The 20,012-nt window shown below is 45.7% G+C and overlaps 1 protein-coding gene across 1 annotated transcript; it reads right to left on the bottom strand.

Annotated features, from left to right (window-relative positions):
• Positions 1–1,169: 1,169 nt before the first annotated feature.
• Positions 1,170–18,157, bottom strand: SLC49A3 (solute carrier family 49 member 3). The gene is made up of 10 exons (XM_072359576.1): positions 17,857–18,157; positions 13,438–13,596; positions 12,285–12,504; positions 8,354–8,430; positions 8,100–8,237; positions 7,466–7,582; positions 6,357–6,509; positions 5,124–5,281; positions 4,313–4,425; positions 1,170–3,277 (listed from the first exon to the last, which is right to left on the bottom strand). The coding sequence occupies exons 1-10, from the start codon at positions 17,974–17,976 to the stop codon at positions 3,123–3,125; spliced, it is 1,410 nt and encodes a 469-aa protein (XP_072215677.1). The 5' UTR covers positions 17,977–18,157; the 3' UTR covers positions 1,170–3,122.
• Between the last annotated feature and the right edge of the window lie 1,855 nt (positions 18,158–20,012).

Below are 20,012 nucleotides of genomic sequence, written 5' to 3' on the forward strand. Positions count from 1 at the left end.
GCAGGTGGTAACAGTGCCTTGCAGAAAGTCTTTGGAATGACCTCCTCCAGGGTCTTCACATTTGGCTCCTGTGCAAGAAAAACATTTGTTGCAAGACAAGTGTTGTCTTAATCTCACCTGTGAGAAGGGTGGAAAGAATGTGTATCCCTGTCATAGTGGACTCCTTTAAGATCCAGAAATATCCAATGGGTGCAGTTGGCTAACCCACCAAATGACCTTCGTATCTTTGCCTTTTAGAAAACCAGGAAGTCCCTAGGCAGACCAGACCACTGCGAGGACTGACCATTTTCATAGGTTTTCTGCAGTACCAGGTCTCCAGTGATATCTACAACCAAGCCCTTTAATTAGAGTTACTGGAGTAACAGAAGGCTTGCTATGCAGTCAGAGCAGAACTTTGGCAGGAAGAAGACACATATCTATCAACCCAGCATGCCAGACTCATGCTTTAACATCACAACCCCTCTATCCTGAAGCTAAAGATTTCAGCTTCCCACTCCTCATAGGCTTTCCAGTGCCTGTGAGCAGCAGCTGAGTTATGCACCCTTAAGAAGGATGTGGAGCAGTAAGCTAACCTTAACCATGGTTAGACGTGGAGAGAAAGTTGACTGTCTCATTCTAAAGACTAAACATTAATTTAGCATAACCAGTACAAAAAAATGATAGTGCAAGCTGTGCACACACTACCTAGCTCCACTGTTAGCCACACCATAATGCCTTCACAGTATCTTCTGAGTGTGTGAGTGTGAGGAGCAGCTCACTTCACAGTACATCAGGAATGCAGAATAAGCTTTACACACCTGTATGTCTTATGGAGAAAAAAAATGTTGCCTTTCAAATCTCCCTTATATGATTGGATAAAGATAAGAGTACTTAACTCCTGTAAGGTAGATTCTGACTAGAACTACAGATTTTGAAGATGCTTGCTAGTAGTTACTTCTCTCTCTTAACCTGTCCTTGAGCATGTGGTTTTATGATAAAGGTAACTATAGTATCACCTCCAGCTGATTTCATACTGCTTTTTAAGAGATCTGAGATGCCACTTGACATCATGATTTCAAACACAACTTAATGCACAAATGCAAAGCACAGAAACCTTTGATTTCTCCTGTGTAACAGATGTGATACGCCCTTGCATCTGTAAAATAGTGAGAAAAGATGATTTTTTTCTTAATCTTTTATTAAATGACCCTTTATTAAAAAACATAAGCATTTGTTAATGTATAAATTTATAAAGTACCAAGTGCTTTTTGCTTCCCAGTACAGCAGGACTCAGAAGTGGTGGGCATATCTGGTGTTAATTCTATCTATTAGTTCCAGGGCTGCAAAAATTACCCACCAGTTATTGTCAAAGATGGCTAACTTCATTCCTCTGACACAGCCATGTTGTTCCTGCTTCACTTCAGTTTAAGACATCCTTCCTGCTCACCTTGACAGATATCAGTGCTTGCATGGGTCAGCAAGACTGGAGCTGTATAAGAATTAGCTGATTCCCTAGAAAGATGCAGGAATTTGTTTTATAAAGGGAAAGAATTCCATATCACAGAATCACTTGAGCTGGAAGGAACCTTTAAAGGTCATCCATCCCCGGCAATGAACAGGACATCTACAGCTAACCACATGCTAATGCAAAGAGAATTCATTCATTGAGAGAGCTCTTTTTTACATTGCTTCTTAGGGAAAGTGCATCCTTTGCCTTGTGATCATGCCCTAACCGGAGTAGAGAAAAACAGTCACTGTTTTCAGAGGTTGACAATTCTGAGATCCCCCTGCAAGCTGCATGCTATGAAGCATCCCCAAGTTCCACCATCTAATTTTTTTAGCACCAAAACATCCTAAGGTAGAAAGTTCTGAAGTTGTACATTAAGACCTGAACACCAAAGCAGGACACTGGACTGCTGTGCAAGTATTGTTGTACAATGAAAAGACCATTGTACCCACTGCAATTGTTAGTGTAACTGAACTCCAAAGGGATCTCTTGTGTTACTAGCAGTCTCTTCAAACACTGAAGAACAGCTGTCAGTTGCAGAGAGAAAATGAAGGTTTTTGACATTGTTTCTTACTTGATCTTCCTCAAAACAAACAAACAAAAAACAAAAACAAAAAAAACCCTGCCATCTGCAGGAACTTGTGCAGGTGCCATCCACTCTCTACATGGTCATCTTGCCAATTCTCTTGCCTGTTCTGCACCACCAAGCACTGACACACCATTCAGCAAAAAGTGATCTCATTTATGCATTCTCTCCCATGGGAAAGCACGTCTTAGCTTGGTGGGATACACAACCCTAATCACACCAGCAAGCTAGTCTTCTTGTGCAAAGTTTGAACCAATGGAATCGCAGGACAGATGGTGAAACAACAGGAGACCATTTAAAACAAACTTATCTCAAATGTTTCAGCATCTGGCTAGTGACCAGACAGAGCAAGGAAAACTGGCATACTTCATGCCTGCTGCTTGTTCATTTTTTCTCTAACAGTCAGCATGGCAGGCAAGGCTTTCCTTTTCCTGTTACTAAGAGAGGACTAAGTGTATTACTTGCAACAGATTTATACTGAAGATCATACACTTACATCTCCTCACTGCAACAGAATGAGGTAGCTCCTACCACACTATTGTGCCCCTAAAAGGCACAATTAGCTCCACACTTAACAGGAAGAATCATTATGTTGTATGAGAACCACAGATCCTGAAGGCAGTTTTTCTGGCATGTTTGTGATAGGAAGTGCTTCCACTCCTCTGAATGCTTCTCTTCTGATCCCAGTACACATGCAAAAATGGTGAAATATGATGCTCCTGTTCTGTCCTCTGCAACATTTCTTCAGCTTGAAGAAGTCAGCTAGAAATCCGTTACCTATGTAGATGTCCAGTTCCTCCTTGGTCTCTCTGGCAGCACAATGTGTACTACAGCCCATTACTACATTCACAAATAAATACCAGGCTGAGGGAAGCACAGCAAATGTGCCCCAATGACTGCTGTATCCCCAACTCTTCTGAAGTCCAAAGTGCTTGTTTTGCAGCAGGACCCATATCCCTGCCTGCAAGCTGAGCACATGCAGTCCTGAATCCTGCTCACAGGCCTGAGTCCTTCCCTAACTGGTCCCTTGGTATGCCCTTTTCAGCTGGATTAGGCTTCAGGAACATCATCTGATCCTGTATCTTCTGCCTTGACCATGTCACTACTGCTTGTCTCAGCATGGAGCCGCTTGTAGTCAGTGTGAAAGAAGATGACGTAGAAACAAGCCATGGCACTGCAGAGGCCTGCCACCAACAGGACTGGAGCTGCAAACAAGATACACTTTCAGACAGTGAACTGAATCCTCATTCTCCACTGCTGCAAAAATTTAGAGCAACTGCACGGTCCAGGTGATAATTTCCCTAAGGCTAGCCTGAGGACAGTGTACAGCTCAAGACTGGGGAACACTGGTTGGGTGAAAGCCAAATCCCACCTCACATAGCAAGGATTCTGAAAGATTATTTGAGTGAAATATGCCAGGACTCTAGTCCTGCATGGCCCCACAGGTTGGAGGTCTTACATCAGTGCATGCAGTGTGTTTGTGGGAATACATTTGCACGTATTTGTGTGTGCATGTGTGTGTACAACTGCGTGTTGGGGGCTGGTGAAGAAAACTGCAACACCCAATTCCAACTCCTACATCAGGCTGCCCAGGGCCCCATCCAACCTGGCCTTGAACAACACCAGGGTTGGGACACTGAAGGCTTCTCTGAGATTCACAACCTTGATGAAGCCAAATTGCTCTTTGGGGACAGTGAAGTCTTGTTCCCTGTCAGCAAGTAGAGCTGATTCTGGGGATTTCTGCTCAGCTGAAGATTTAAAAAAACAAACAAGCAAACAAAAAAACCTTGCTAGTCTCCGTGTTACGGTGTGACATTAGGAACTGATGTTAGTATTACATAAATGAGAGATCAAAACCAGGATTTAGCCTACAGTGCAAGCAAGTGCTCCACTTCATCTCATTTTCTGTCTTCTGCTGACTAGGAACAGCAGTGTGGAAAAAGTCAGAACAAAGCTGCACAGGCACATTACAAACCCTGTAACATCTGTGCATGCAGAAGCAAAGGAATTAACCTTCAGTAAGTGTGTCTGTAGTCTTGACCTGCCACACTGCATAGCAGCACAGGCTTTGTGTGCTACATGGATAGGATGTTCGCTAAGTGTAGCTATGTGGTTAAACTCAGATATAGGTGCAGTAGAAACTGGTCTTGCAGGGTCCTCAACAGTGAGACATGGGTGGGAGTGGGGGACATGCAGCGTGCAGCTGAGCATTCAGCATTGTTTCTTAAAGATGTACTTACTTGTCCAGTCCAGGGCTCCGTCCTGGTCAAGAGCACAGGTAGAAGATGGGTCCTTAGAAACACGGACAGTGAGGGCTTGCAGCAGAATCATAAAAATCACACCTTCAATCTGGCTGTGGAGAGAAGCCAGCATGCAGTGACTACCTCTTTCACCACCAACAAAGACAAGTCCAGCTTCCTCAATGCAAAGAAGCAATGCCCCTTTCTGGAACAGGGTCATTTTTGCAGAGAAAGCTGCAATCAGCTGTTCCTGACCTAGGCCCTTGGCTAACAGACTATGGTTCACAGGGTGGCCACACCAGCCCCAGGCACAGGGCTAACGCAGCAATCATTGCAAAGGTGGGAAGGTATTGAACTACAGCTGTCAAGGTGCTGAAGCTTAGTTGCTGGCCAGAGATTTGGAAATACCTCTCACTGCAGGGGTGAGGACAGGAAATAGATTTCAGCCTCCTCCTCATCACAGCTGGCTGGTAGCAGCAATGAAGTTCACAACCAGTGGGAGACAAGAACTTTCAAATCAAGTGTCTGCTGCCCCTCTCTGACTGGTGTTTCTTGCTGCTGCAGCTCCACCTGTCACACAAAAGTGGTACTGAGCCATGAATAACACTGCTTAGGGCTTAGTCATTCCTGCAGCAAAACAGTGCCAAAGCCTTTAGTGGAAGCTCATCAGCTCCACAGCTCAGCCAGCCACCTCATCCCTTGCACAAAGGCAACAGCATGGCTGACAGCGTGGCTCATTCTGCACTCATGAACCTGTGTGTGCACAGGAACCTGTGTTCAACTGTCAGCTGGATTTAACCTGCCTGCTTACCTTGCAACAAAAATTAGTCCTGTAGATGTGCCTTCTCCCACAGGATAGGAACACTCCACTGCCAGCTCCATGGCAACAGGATACATGGCAAAACCAAAGAAACCAAAGATTGAGCTGGCGATGGCCAGAGCAATGGCCTGATCTCTGAACCGAGAAGCCTGCAGACAGGAAAACAGCACAAAAATCTCACTGTCAGCTCTGCTGCATAGAAAGTCTTTGAACTCATAACGTGCAGGACGTCTCAAGCATTTGCTATCCACTAGCATTGCATTTCTTTACTCTTCAACTCTCTACAGTCAACAAGCTGCTACTCAGATCACATTTAGCTATTAAAGACAAGTAACAGAGAGAATCAGCAGAATTATGTGAAGAATGTGGACTTGATTTTCTGAACATGAACCCCAAGTGCACTAGCTTTATCTTCACCACCGAGTGAACCACACGCTGTCATCTTGACAAGCATTTCAGAACTGGTATTTGCAGTAATTACATGTGAGAATTCACTGGGGTACTACAGCTCTGTTTACACTTAAAACTATTCTTTATCATGTTAGATTCATGTTTACAACACTGGAATATTTAAAACACAAACAAACAACCAAAAAAAAAAAAAAAAAAAAAAAAGCCACAAAGAAAAAACCTGAATTATCCACAAACTCTGGTGATAAGCTCAGTGCCCAAAGCAGCCTCATTCCTAGGTCTGGTGGAAAAAAAAAAGCCTTTGTCTCACCACTAGAAAAGTTAAGAGCCCTGCAGGCAAAGTGCTGGTAACCCTGTTCCTTATTCATGCTTTAAATTCTCAGAAAAACAGCAGGTGTCTTGCAGAACAGTTCCAGAGGCCTGGATAGATCTTATGAAGTCCAAACTGTGTCTGGAATCAGAGTTCAAAACATCAGGGCACCAAGCACATTTGGATGGGTGGGTTTTATTTTACTGCTTTGAACTAGTAGTTTATCTGTATGGGATAAAGGTGAAGAAGAAAAGGAGGGGTAAGGGAGAAGTGATCCAATGTAAGGAAGTAAATTGCACCAATTCATTTATGTCCTGAAACTCTGTCAGGCTCCAAAGGTACTCTGTGAAGTCTCCAGGAAGGTGTTTTTCTGTTAAAAATCCTATCTTAGTAAAAGTTTAATAAATACTATGACATCAAATGAGCCTGTTTTGAGCTGATGATTTACTAGATGGCAACAGAAGTAAGCCCACAGGTGTGGTGCAATGCAAGGGAGAACTCACCACTGCAAAGATGATGCTGGCAAGGGCACTCAGACAGAAACAGATTTTAGTGGACTCTATGAAATTCCTTGTCCGGTCTACATACAGCCCTAGCAGGAAGGCACCCAACAAGCCACACACAGTGAACAGAGCACCGTCCAGGCCAGCAAATACCTGTGGGGCATAAAAATTAAGTAGCAGAGAGAACAGTGGTTAGGAATGAGGTTTTAATGTCACTGATCCACCTGGTTGCTGCTAGTGGGTCACTCTCTAAGGCAGAGCAGGTTTTCACTGCAGGGCTGTGGGCAGTAAATAACTGGGCCCAGAATCGATGCTGCTACACGTGTTTGGACAGCAGGGTGAGGGTGGTCTTGAGGTCTCAATGGATAACAAATTTTGGCATGCCTGGCAAGGAAGGCTGAATGTGTAGCAAAGCAGGTCAATGTACAGACATCTAATAGCTGGAGTTAAGAGTGTTTTAAGAGGACTCCACGGGGATACAAGCAGCGGGACTGAAGTACTGTCTGCCTAAGGGGAAACACAGGAACTGGTGCAGCCCCTTGCTATTGCAGGAAGACAGCAGGAGCAACCAGCTGTGCAAACCCTGTGCACAGCTGTGAAAGCTGCACCTAGCCAGCACCCTGAGAATAATGGAGAAACAGATGTCACAGTACCTATGATTTCCTACTGCTTTGGCTTCATGTAAGACTGCCTAAAGTAAAAAACAAAATTGCATCAGCCAGCCTTCAGTAGCCAGTTCACTCTCTGGCCCACATGAGCTTCCATACCTCTCTGGAAAAGGTGTCAGAAGGCTGCTTAAAAATCTGTGTTCTAGAGCAACTTCGGAAAATGCAGTACCCTAAATAGTCTTTGGGGAGAAAAGGTTTCTAAATTGCAAAGGGGAGACTAGATAGAGGCAGTAATAAAAACATAGATCATCCATTACACTGAAAGACTGACTGTGCTGGGCATTAATGTACTAATTAATGTACATTAAAGAGTACATGCAAATAAGGATAGGAGACAGTGCAGCATATTCAATTGTCTTCATTTTGTTCTGATTTGCTTATCAAGGAAATTGCTAGAATCATAGAAGATGTGGTCAGTGGGGAGGAAGGGAGAAAACTCACATTTGAGTAACCTTTTTCACAGAGGATTTGTTCTAGCAGAGCTGAAAAGCAGGTGAACATCCCAATTCCTCCTCCAAAGCACACTGTCAGGATGATATATGGCTTGTTTCTCAGGAGCTAGAAAAAGAAGGTAACATGCTTAAGTAAATGGAGAAGGAAAAAGGGCCAGGCTGTGACAACAGACTTGGAGGGTCAGATGCTCTGACCTCTTAGAAATGCTGAGGGCAACCCTGTGAACATCAGAGGAGTATGGAACTCCTTGTGAGTTCGGCCAGCAGCCAAGTGAAAAACAGAAGCCACGTAAGAAGGAGGAATCTCTTCAGTGCCCAAATTCTTCTCCATCTGTTAAAAGAAAGCTTAGACTGTGCAGTTCTCTTGGAGGAGACTGGTGTTCTTGTTTATACTGACTAAAGAGCAACCAGCCCATGGATGAATGGTCAGATAGCATCCCTCACAGCTTTGTTGTAAGAGGAATTCACTCCCTGAGGAAGAGAACCTTCCATGGCAGACTTGGTGGACCGAAATTCAGAGCCTGCTTTCTTAGCAGATTCCTCAGCACATCCCTGCCTGGCAAAGCTGCATCCCTCATTTCAACATCTCTGTGTTGGGTTCCTCTCTGTGCTACAGCACTTACCATTTTGAGCCCCATGAAGAAAGGCTGAGAAGTGGAGTTAGTTGCACTGGCTGAAGGAGGTGTTGGAGGAACCTTCTCACGAATCCCCACAGTGGCTAGAAGACAGGCCGTTAGGGCAGGAATGGCGTAAACACCTAGCTACACAACACAAAGCAAAGCAACGTTACATATCTTTCCAGCTCCACTGTTCCAAACACATAAGCCAGCTGGACCCCAACCAGCCCCAGTGGCTCATAAAACTAGATTTCATTTACCATCAATGGGATGTGCCTTCCTTCAGGAACTAGTGCAGGTGACAGAACGTTTGCTATAAGAATACCCAAGGGATTGGCTGAAAGAAAATAAAAATAAGTTTTTCATGCAAGCAGTCATATTTATTTATTAATCTCTACTACCACTCAGCACCAGAGTATCAGTGCCCAGAAAAGCAACAAGTATAGAGAGACCAATGGAGAAACCAGGAGATGAACATGTGAGAAGTTAACTGTGTGGTCTCACTGTTGTGACATTTTGTTCCCTCACCATCAGGAAATCCATTTATACATCCATTTTCCTAAAATATTTAAAGCTGGAAATTGATTTTCATATACAAATTATGGTGTCTGCACCCTCACAAGGATGTTCCAGTAAATGCTAATAGGAAGGGACTTCATGAAGACAAACCACTACATGTAATCTGTCCTGATATGACACAGCAGCAGCAACAAATACAGGAGAAATGTAAACAACCTCAGAATCCCACCTGAGTCTGGAGCTAGGAAGGAACATATCCTAACAATAGTTGGGACATTTTTGAATGCAATGTGATGCCTTTGTATGTCATTTCCACTGTGCCAGTGCTTCACTGGCACCAGAGTTTCCTTATTCACCTACACATTCCTGCAGTATAATCAGCCATTTGAACAGCCAGCCAGCCTTAAAACACCAGTTTTTCACAGTAAGTAGAAAACCAGCATCCTGTAGGCTCTTGCAGTTCAGGAGAAGGAGCTGAGCCACAGCTGGTTTACCTTACCCTTCTCCCTCAAGAGAAGTGTGCACATCAAAAAGTGGTAGGTACCAAGAAACTCCTGGCCACCTTCTGCCATGTGCACTGGATGTGTTTGTCAGTTTCATTCTCAGGAGCAGCAAACATGCCAGGATCTAGTAGCACTGTAGATGTATGAATATTTAGTCTGGAACAAAAATAAGTAATCAGCAAAATGTCTCCTTTAAAATAATGAGAATCCATACTGCTAGGGAACCAGCCAGAACAGCCTCATATTACATTTTGTGAAGACTGTCCAGTAAGCGCATAGCATGTACCCAGCACACACCTTCCACAAGTCCTGAGTAGGAGGGTATTAATCATGTGTGGGACATCCCAGAGCTCAACCACTGAATTACACAAATATTTTGTATAGAACAAAGGCAGTTCTGCCAAAGCATCATTAATATTGCTGTAGCACACAACAATTGCAGCTTTCCTGCTCTGTATTTGGAAAGTACTTGTTGATGTCATTGTCATGGTTTTGCAATGTTGTAATTTTGCTATCAGTATTCCACATCATAACATCATGTTAAGCATAGATAATTTTGATGAATCTGCTGCTCACAAAAGAAGACTGAATGTCCGAGGAAACACCACAGTCAGTCATATGACAAGGACTCTATATAATCTCACTTAGGTGCTGAACTCGCTCTCTTGGACCTTGCCAGCCAGGGGGGAGCCGTGTGGGAGCGTTCCAGCCGTTTCGCCTAGAGTTACAGTAGGCCTCTTGGTTTCGGGACTCACTCTCTCTTATTTTACTTGATTCGTTAGCCTTAATTCCAATTATATTTGTATTATATTGTGTTATTCTGTATTCTGATATAGTATTTAGTAAATAAGTGTGCCTCCTTAGATCGTTGCCACTGTATTTATTTTCCTTTTCCCTTTTTCCCTTTTCTTTTCTGGGCCAGCGGGCCGACTGCCCCTTTGTCATGGGTGCAGGTAGATTTTAGGTTAACCCACGACAGTCATCCAGGTGAAATATTATCCAAAGTAACTTTAAATGGAAAGTTAAAAAACAGTTCCCAAGGAGATGGATTAAAACTTCTGCATTTGGGTAAAACACAAACAGGAGAATTTCTCATGGTGTTCACAAGGATCCATTCTGAGCCCTGCACTGCTTCTACATGAGTAAGTGTGTGGGATTAATAAGAGGACTGAGAATGGTAAATATTGAAGAGCACCAATGAGTAATAGTGATCTCAGATACTCAGCTGGATCCTGTGTGGAGGACCTGTTTCTATCTGCACACAGAAACAGGAAATCCTGCTCACAGGTACTACCAGAAGCTATGAGGATACTGGCAGGGACAGATTCTGCATACAGCACTGATGCAAACAGTACTCCAACACTGAGCACTGCTCTAGCATTAACACCAGAAATGGATATCAATACACTGGAAGAAGCTGAGAGAAAAAGCTCCTGTGAACAACAGGCAGAAATGGAGATACATGTGAAAAGGAAAAGGGAAATGCACCCATAAAGTGACTGCACTGAAGAACCTCAGTCGTCCTAGGCAAAGCCAAGTTGAGATGACTGTCCCTAACTTCTTGCCAAACAGGTTCAACATAACTGAATGGCCAGGGAATAATGAGCTTGAGAAGTAACACGTAGTCATTTTCCAGTGAGGTAATTTAACCACTGAAGTAAAGGAACAGGCTGTGGCAGATGCTCCTTCTAGGCAATATTCAAACTCTTTTTAAAAATGAAATCCCAATTTTATACAGCAGGCAGTAATGGGTGTAACCAGATACCACTAATGGAAGCCTGCTATAGCAATATGCAGGCGTCGCAGCAGATAATTATCACAGCCCATTTAATACTCACACTGATATCTCAGCAAGACAGAGACTGAACAGATTCAAATCTTGAGTATCTACTATGCCTAGCTCTTCAGTTTTATTAATTCCCACAGTTAAGTCCACTCATTCCTGTAAGGTCTGAGATCACTACATCAATGGTATACTACTTAGCGCTCTGGATGCACTTGAAATAATCAAATTTCTAGATGCCGTGATCCTCCATCCCCAAAGCAAAGGACTGCAGTGCCCAGTGGTGTCCACCAGCACCTTCTGAACTTCTCCGGTAGTACTGGTATCACAATAAACACAGCAGAGCTCCTCCTCCAGAAAGGAAGGTGAAGATCTATCTCAGTCCTGGGAAAGAAGATGTTCAACACTGTTTTTCCTACTCTAGGGAGGGTGAGGCAAAAATAATTGCCTTGTTCTGACATCACAAATACCCGTCCTTCTAAATAAGCATTTATGGTCTGGGTTTACCAGCAGCACTGGGAAAGCTGTGTAGGTGTCCTTCTAAACTGGCTTTTTCCCCTGGCTTATCCCTTCTGACACAACCCTGTGGCAGCATGGGATCTTCCTCATACCTCCAGGTAATAAAGCTGGAACAAGCACGTCAGCCCAGTTTTTGGGCATGTCTCAAGGGAGAAGCCAGGGAAAATGTCACACAGAAGGAGGAAACATGTCTTTTAAGTACAGTATCCTAACTCTAGCAACAGATAAAGGAACCAAAAAAGGGATGAGGTCAGAGAAAGCAGATCTGGTACTTCCAGTTTCCCAGCTTTCAGAAACTTTTGCTTAGGGACTTTACAAGTGAGAAATGATTTCTGTGTGCGTAGTCCTGCTGCACTTAGCATATTTAGTGTGTTTGCACGGCCAGCCAAGTATATTTTACATGTGTACACATGTACATATATTAGGAACAAATGCTTGGCCTTGCTACTGGAAGAACCGGTGAACAAAATTGCTGCTGCAGCCTCATCTCCATCTAATTACAGAATTTGATTACTGTGACCACAAGCATAGCTTGCAAATTGAATACGCGCTCAACAAGTTGCACAGGTAAAGTCACTGCAGAGACTTGAAATTTAGTAATGCTGAGGGCTGTCCTCAGCAAAGATGGTCATCTTGTTATGGCAGAGGGGAAGGACGCTTTTAAACTCTGCACCTGGACATGTCTGAGGCCCATTTCCTGCCTGGTGGCATGAGAATGCCTGCCTGTCCTTTGACGTGCCTTGAAGGTATGACGCCTTTGGCCAGAGCTGTGTTTGCAAGGCTACCCTCAGCTGGCTGTCCCTGAAAGCAGTACAGATGCTAGCAGGTTCTGGAAGGTAACAAAGTCACTGTGTAGCTATCACTTACACATGGATGAGATCATATTCGCTGTTGCTCTCTGGTGATCCGGAAACCATAAAGCTGCCAACTTAGTTGGTGAAAAGATAACAAGAGGCTGAGCCAATGCACAGAGGCACTGCCCAACAAACAGGTACCAGTAATTCTGGGAGCCCAAGCTCATGAACTTCAGGACGCTGAACATCCGAATGATGCTACCCATCATATTCAGCCACGCACTCAGAATCACCTGCAAGCAGAAACAGCCATGGGTTGTGCGTTGTAACCTGAAGGACAAAACTTAATGCAGCAGCATAGCATAAGCAAAGTCGCAGATGAATTCTGGGAGATACTAGGCCGTTAATAACTGCTGCACAGAAAGCTGCTTGCAGACTGTCCCCACCCCTCTGGATCACTGCAGGATGTTCCTGATCCAAAGATAACCAATTTACCAGACTCCTTAAGGAGCAGCTTTGCCTAAGCTTTCATGCAGCTTAGGCAAGACAACAGACACTGTTGTGGAATTTAGTAGAAATCCAAAGTTCACTATTTTCACTCTGTTTTCAACTTTTTGCCATCACCCACCTATCCTGCTGCATTGACCCAATGACCGTGGAAATGAGTTTTCCAGCATAGAGGTCCTTATTGTGTTCTGTTCCGTTAGTGCTTGCTTCAGTGCCTGATCTCAAACCTCACAGCTTGTGGGAAGACCATGCTGAGATCCCAAGCTGGCTTTACACAGAGCACACTGTGAGCTGGCAGAAGTTTTTTATTCCCCCACTTGCTTGCTTGCACCTGGCCCTGCATTCCTTAAACTGCCCCTACAAGCACAATAGCTGTGTTAACAGGACTCCCTTGCAAACTCCTCCTGATCTCACTAAGTTCTTCACATAGTTGAATCATGATGTCTGTCCCTGTCAGCTAGCTAAAACAACAAAATCCCAAGCAGAAAAAGGAGAGGAGAAATACAACATTCATGATGACTTTTCCTGCTGTTCCCTCCTTCCAAGCTGGTGACAGCTACTGCTGAACTAGAACTTTCAACACAGCCATCCTCTGCCGCACTTGGCGAGACAAGATTCACAGTGTACATGCTGGTGCTTTGTGCAGCTAAATCCACAGAGAGGGTTCTCCACCACCTTTGGGTGAAGAGCCCTCAGGATAACAGAGCAGTTCAACTCACAGCACATCTGAGCCCCACGCTGTCAAGAACCCACGTTGCCACCAGACCAAAGGGGATTGAGATGAGCAGGTACACTATTGAGAGCCAGTTGACCATCTCCAGGGAAATGTGAAAGTAGGCAGCAGTCTGGTCAGCCACTGGAGCAAATGTCAGCCATAGCTGCAGAACAGAGAGCAAAAATGAGTAAGCATGATCATCATTACCAGAATAGATTTTTAGCATCCCTGCAATCTCATTACATTGGTAAGAGGCTAACAAGTTTCCTTCAAGCTATTCCAAAGGAGTCCAGCATCTGTCCTCCCTCCCACTTCTGCAGGACATTACTGGTGGGCTGCATGCCACTACCTCCCTGCCTGCACTGGTAGCAGCATGAGGGGCAGCTGAAGGCAGCACAGACCCAAACCTTCAGTAAGCAACAGCTAGAGAGGGCAGCATAAATAAATGCAACCCTGGGACTGCCAGAGCTCAAGGAACACTATGAATGTGTTAATGCATCACATATACAAACAGCCCTGCCAGATACAGTAGAAAAATGTTGGTTTTCATGAAATGCAAGCCATTAGCCAATGTCTACCCCCACACACACCAACAAATCAAGATTTCAGATGTAAAAAGCAAAAAAATTTGCAGAGTGGAAAGCACATGTAACCAAGTAAGGTGCAAGCATTTTGCCATGTTAATGACAACATCAGCTAGCATGGGCTGCCATATGGAGTGTTGTTCACTGTCAGGCAGACTGTATAGCTGTGCACAGTGTGGCAGCACCCCTGTAACACCTTTTCTGTACAGTCTGAAAAGGAGGAAACACAGGGATGGCTCACAAGAAGGGAGACCTCTTTCACAACAGACACAGCTCAGCAATCATCAGGCAGTCACTGCCTGCAGCAGCTCCCCAATCTCAACATGCTTTCCCATGCACCAGAACATGGTAGTGTGGCTGCTGTGAAAGTGATTGGATGTATGCCTGAGACATACAGTACTCCTGCTCCAAAGCCATACATCAGATTCCTCCTCTTTGAGCTAACAGATCATCAAAATGGACACAAAAGACTGGAAGCAAACAGCCTCTGGCCTCAGCTGATACCACCCATGCTGATGCAGCAGCCTAGGAAGGAAGGACAGAGGGAAGACCTCCAGACAGGTTGGATGTCAGTTTCAGCCTCTTACAGCCCATGAGAAGACAGAGCTGGACAGCAGCAGCTGTATGTGCATGCATATCTACAAGGGCCCTGCTGGAACAGACAGGAATGGGTGAGGAACATGTGTCCATAGCCCTGCAGCACACTTGTGTGGCTCTCCTTCCTCTCCAAGTGCCCCAAGTGGTGGTAGAAATCCTCCAGGAGAGCGATTCAGGAGCCAGCCAGCCACATGTGAGCCAGCTCTGCCTGTTGCTCCCTCCTCTTTCTTCTCTACCTTACTCAAGCTGACAAGCACAGAATAAGGCAGGAAGCACTCCCAGACTCATTTTGATGTGCATTTATCTGTCCCCAGTGCTAAGGCAAGAAGTTTCTTCTGCAAAGCAGTTTTCCACTCTTTGAACTCAGCATTAAGTAGGCAAAGAGAAAGGAGGTTTTTGCCTCAGCAATCAGTATTTCTGGAGTACTAGTGAACAGCAAAGCTTTAGGATAAACACCCATGCATTCAAAACCACAGTTTAACAAAACAAATACGAGAGCAACCACAAGCATAATAGTGTCACCTCTTACTCAAAAGTGTTGGCATGAGGCACCTGGGGAGCAATCACCTAAGCTTAGCCCAGATGCAGTCAGAAGTACCACACAGCCCAGGACTTCAGGCAGAAATTGCATGAAGTAGATGATGCCTACTGAAGGACTTGTTTTAAGCAACGCAAGGATTTCTTATGCTACATTTTCAGCTAGCAGTTTCCAGAACAGCAGTATTTAGGGAAATGAGAACCAACCTCTAGCAAGACAGCTTCACAGAGCAGTGAGAGACAGAGGCTCTTAAGCCCATGTCAGAAACAGAGGTTCAAGGAAGAGATAACTACTGTTTGGTGTAAAAGCCTTACTTATACCTCACCTACCCTGCTACCCTCTCTCACAGTGAAAGAATTTCATGTGATGATGTAGAGCAGAAGTAGTTTCCTTTTCATCATCACATGGTCAGGCCTGGCTTCACTCAATCAGAATTTTAAAACAGAATGAACAAAGAAACATTTATTTCTCTGCCTGTCCTTGTGGCATGACTGAGCGTGTTTTCCTGTACACAAGTTGCTCCTACATTGTCCTCATGACACCTACAATAATTCTCCTCTCTCAGAGCTGCCTGCTGTCTGTCACTTTCACTGACACCAGAGGCCACTAAAAAGGAAAGCTGCGTGTGTACCCAAGCAAGAGCAAAACACAGGGTGTCATCACAGAAGCTCTGTCCACCCCATGAGGTGACCTGCTCTCTCAGAATAAAAGAGCTCAGAAGTTGGATGAGCTCACCATTTGCATTTTGCAGACACACCAACACTGGAATACCCACCACAAAGTGCTGTACACAGCACCTGAGCAGGAAGTACGGATGCATCTCAACTTGCATGGCAGTTTTCATGCCACAGAACTGTAAGCTAATCTTTCCATCTGGAACTCTTAAACAGAAACCAACCAAGTTAATTTCATGGCCTTTCAACCCCTCCCTCTGTTTTGATGTGATTTTCACCTGCAACATTTATCAGAAACATCTGCATCAGAAATCATTTGGTTACAACTTTCTATGTCAACATACTTGGAAATTCCAGAGAAGTGCAGAATAAATACCAGAGGGTATTTATTAAGTACACAGTTTTTGAAGTGGGGAAGTTCTGGACCAAGTTACTACTGTGGTAAAATAAGGCTGCAGACAATCAGGAGGCTGGCACAAGTCATAGCAGACAGACAGTACCCTCCTTCCAGCAGCATGACCCAAGACATGGGTTCACTTAAAGGTGCATCTGAAAGACCATTTCAAGCATCTCTCCTGTTTCACTATTAACCACATGCAAAGTCCAAGTTCTTCCAGGAGGGCCTGTAGCAGCTTTGTACAGCATCCTTTCCCTGTGCTGACACTCATACTCCTAGCCAGGACATCCAGGCACCTGGACTAACAGTGGTGCTCTCCTGTTACACAATGCACTTGTGCTGCGCTGACCTAACTGCAAGCAAACAACAGACCTTCACAGTGCTTTTCTGCAGGACACATTTTTGCACCTCCTCTTCCTTAGCGGATATATAGATTTTGCCTTAAGAGGGTACCTGAGCTTTTTGGTTTTTCAGTATACAACCAGATTCTCACTGTATGTTTTCATTTCTCCACTACAGCACTTTTGCATTATGGCAGACACACTCTTCCTTCTCATCACTGAACATGCCTAACTTTGGCTGCCAGACAGCACGTGCTCGTGGCATAACAATCCACAAGCACGTAAATCTACACTGCCTGATAACTATCAACAATGCCCTCAATGAATTGGTGAGTGAATATTTGGGCATCCAACTTGGTTTGGGGAAACTGCAATATTTACCTTGATAACTATTTAATCTGCTCAACAAATAGGTGTGATCTAGTGTCCCTTCTTTAGGTCTTTCAGAATTATGATCTGTGGGCGTTTGGAAGTTCCTGCACCATTCTGTTTAATGTTGGAAAGGACCACTAGGATCCTCAGGTTCAGCTGTCAGCCTACCCCTACTGGCCACATCCCTCGGCGCCACATCCACACAGTTCCCAAACACCTTCAGGGACAGTGACTCCCCCCCCAGCCTGTGCCACTGCCTCACCACATTTCTGAGGAGAAATGTTCCCTCATGTCCACCCCGAACCTCCGCTGGCACACCTCAAGGCCATTCCCTTTCTTCCTTTTGCTGTTACCTGTGAGGCTGAACCCCACCTGACCACAACCTCCTTCCAGGCAGTTGCAGAGGGAGATGGGGTCTCCCCTGAGCTGCCTTTTCTCTAGCCTGAACAATCCCAGTTCCCATATCTGCTCACCATAAGTCTTATGCTCCAGAGCCCTCATGGCTTCGCTGTCCTTAGCTTGGTGCAAAATCACCTCTTTACCACTCTGTATTTGCAACAAACCCCAGCAGGAGATGCACTCGCTCCTCCTTCTGAGCATACAAGCCTACTGCCCCAGGTTAGCATGAAAGCCCAGCCAACTCGTGCTCCTGTACCCACGGGGAGTTTCAGCAGCACACTCCTTTAGCCTGAAGCCGTCCTTCACAGACTCGGTGTTCTCTGAGCCTCCCAGTGGGCCCCAAGAAGTCTCATCAGTACTTCCACCTGCACTCCATCCCAGCCTGGCTTCACCGCGGTGCTTTTCCTCGGGATCACACGCGCGTTGCCCTGCTCCCACGCACGCCGTTCTGCCGCGAATCCCACCGGTCAGAACGGCCTCCCCCGCGCCCGAGGGGGCTCGTACCGCCCAGCCCTGCTCACCATGGCGTTGGAGCAGTTCAGCAGGCACACCACGGCCAGAAGGAACCACCGCCGCCGGTACGTCTTGAGCCGGCAAGGGCCGTGCTCCGCCAGCAGGCCCACCGCCTCACCCCGCTCCATCACAGCTGGGACACGCTTCGCTTGGCTTGGCTCGGCTCGGCTCGGCCCAACTCGGCCCCGCCTTGCTCCGCGCCTCCTGGGGCGTTCCCGGGCCTTTGGCACCGGTTCCCGGGCGGCGGAGCGGGCGTGGCGCCGGAGAGTGACTGGCGGCGTTTGGGCGGTGGTGGGGTGGGACGGGACGTGGGTTCCCTTCTTGCCCTTGCTCTGATGGAAACAGCGGCGGCGGCCTTCGGTGCCGGACGTATGGTGACGAATGCGCGTTTGGTGTGTGCTGGCAGCAACTTCCCTGCTGGGGTGACCTGGCTCGGCGGTGCTAGCGGGGAGCTGGTGGGAGCGCAGAACGGGGAGCAAGAACTCGGATGGGGGGGAATTCTTGCAGAGTGTGAGGCACAAAGATTTCTCTCAGCCACGGGGATCACGGCTTGGCCCTTTTTTTGTACGCCTCACCTGTCATGCACCTCCTTATTCTTTGTTGGTGCTCAGCTTCTGCCTGGTATATCTCCATCAGCCTCTGTCTCCCCAATGCCACCCTCTCTTCCCCCCAGCCCAGCACATCCAGTACCCCTTTGCTATCCTGGTTTTTGTCCTCAGGAATGAGGCAGTCCGAGCCAGTTGTCACAGGCACGTCTCAGCTAAGCAGCTTCTTATTTTTAAGACACTTGTACTGAAGCTTCTTTGGTCTCAGATGTAGGAGTGTATGTGACATCCACTGGACATACCCAACTGCACAGTATGTGCACTGGGTGGTCTGCTAGAAAAAACAAATCAAAACAAAACAAAACAAACAAACAAACAAAAAAAGTTGCTATGCGAGAAAAAGGTTTATCAACAACTGAGTAGTTAAAGGCTCTGTACTGTGGTTATCAAATGGGTGTGGAATGATTTATGACAGGCTGGGAGAGGATTGTGCATCCAAAGCAGTTTTGCAGTACTGATCACTCACAAATTATGGGGTAATTCAGCTTGGAAAAGACCTCAGGAGGTGCCTGGTCCAACCTCCTGTTGAAACAGTCAGCCATGAGGTCAGACCAGGTTGCTCAGGGATCAGCCTGGTCTTGAAAAGTTCCATGGGAGGAGTGAACACAGCCTCTCAGGGCAACCCATTCTACTGCTGGGCTGTCCTCAGGAGGAAGAAATTTATGTGTAGTCTGAACTACTCTCTTTTCAACTTGTTCACTATCCTTTCCTCCTTTCACATAAAGCTGCAAGCAGACCAAGTACACTGCAATGATTCTCCCTGTGGATACAGGAAGGCTGGTTATATATACCAAAGTCTTCTTCTCCAGGCTGAATAAACTGCATTCCCTCAGCCCCTCCTCTTCAAGCAACTGATACAGAGTCTGGCCATCTCTGTGACTTTGCCGAGCTTGCTTGAGATTATTGATGTTTCTTTTGTTGACAGATCTGAAACTGAACACAGTACTACTCTACGCATGACCTGTTAAGTGTTAAGTAGTACAGAATAGTCTGTTCCTTCAAGCTGCTGCCTGTGTTCTTGGTCATATAGCCCAAGATGCTGTTGGCCTTTTCTGCTTCTAGGGCATGCTTCGGCCTCATGTCTACCAAGCTTCTCAGGGGAAGTCTTACCAAGGTTATCCTGTACTTTTACAGCGGAGATGGTCCCCAGTTAACCAGTTCATAGCCTGTAAAATTGCAGCAGGCTCTTCCTGCTCAGGGCTTTGCATCTTTGCATTCATCTTTGTGAGATTTCCTTGGCTACTTCTCCTGATGGTCAATGTCCCTCTGAAATAGAAGCCCAAGTATGTAGTGCAGATATATTGACTGTTACCCCCACTTTGGTGTCATCTACAAACTTGACAAGCAGTACTCCTTTGCCTCCTCCAGGTCACTTATAAATGTGCTAAACAGGAAATTTCCTAGGACAGATGCCATGGTACAGCCTTCCAATACAGGACAACCAATTAAAGCATGACTCTCTGGCCCAGTCCAACCCATCCAACTCTCATTCAGACTACAAAGTCCTGGATACATCCTAGTTTGAATACATTAGTGTTCTGGGACACATCATTAAATGT

This window comes from Excalfactoria chinensis, chromosome Z (genome assembly GCF_039878825.1).
Source record: "Excalfactoria chinensis isolate bCotChi1 chromosome Z, bCotChi1.hap2, whole genome shotgun sequence".
Taxonomy (NCBI): Eukaryota; Metazoa; Chordata; class Aves; order Galliformes; family Phasianidae; genus Excalfactoria; species Excalfactoria chinensis.

Excerpts from the sequence above, each read along its gene's own strand:
- SLC49A3 (XM_072359576.1), bottom strand. The coding sequence starts at position 17,976 with ATGGAGCGGGGTGAGGCGGTGGGCCTGCTGGCGGAGCACGGCCCTTGC. Across the intron at positions 13,597-17,856 it reads TGAACTGCTCCAACGCCATG|CTATGGCTGACATTTGCTCC; the intron begins GTGAGCAGGGCT and ends TCTGTTCTGCAG. Across the intron at positions 3,278-4,312 it reads CGGAGCCCTGGACTGGACAA|CTCCAGTCCTGTTGGTGGCA; the intron begins GTAAGTACATCT and ends TCTTGTTTGCAG.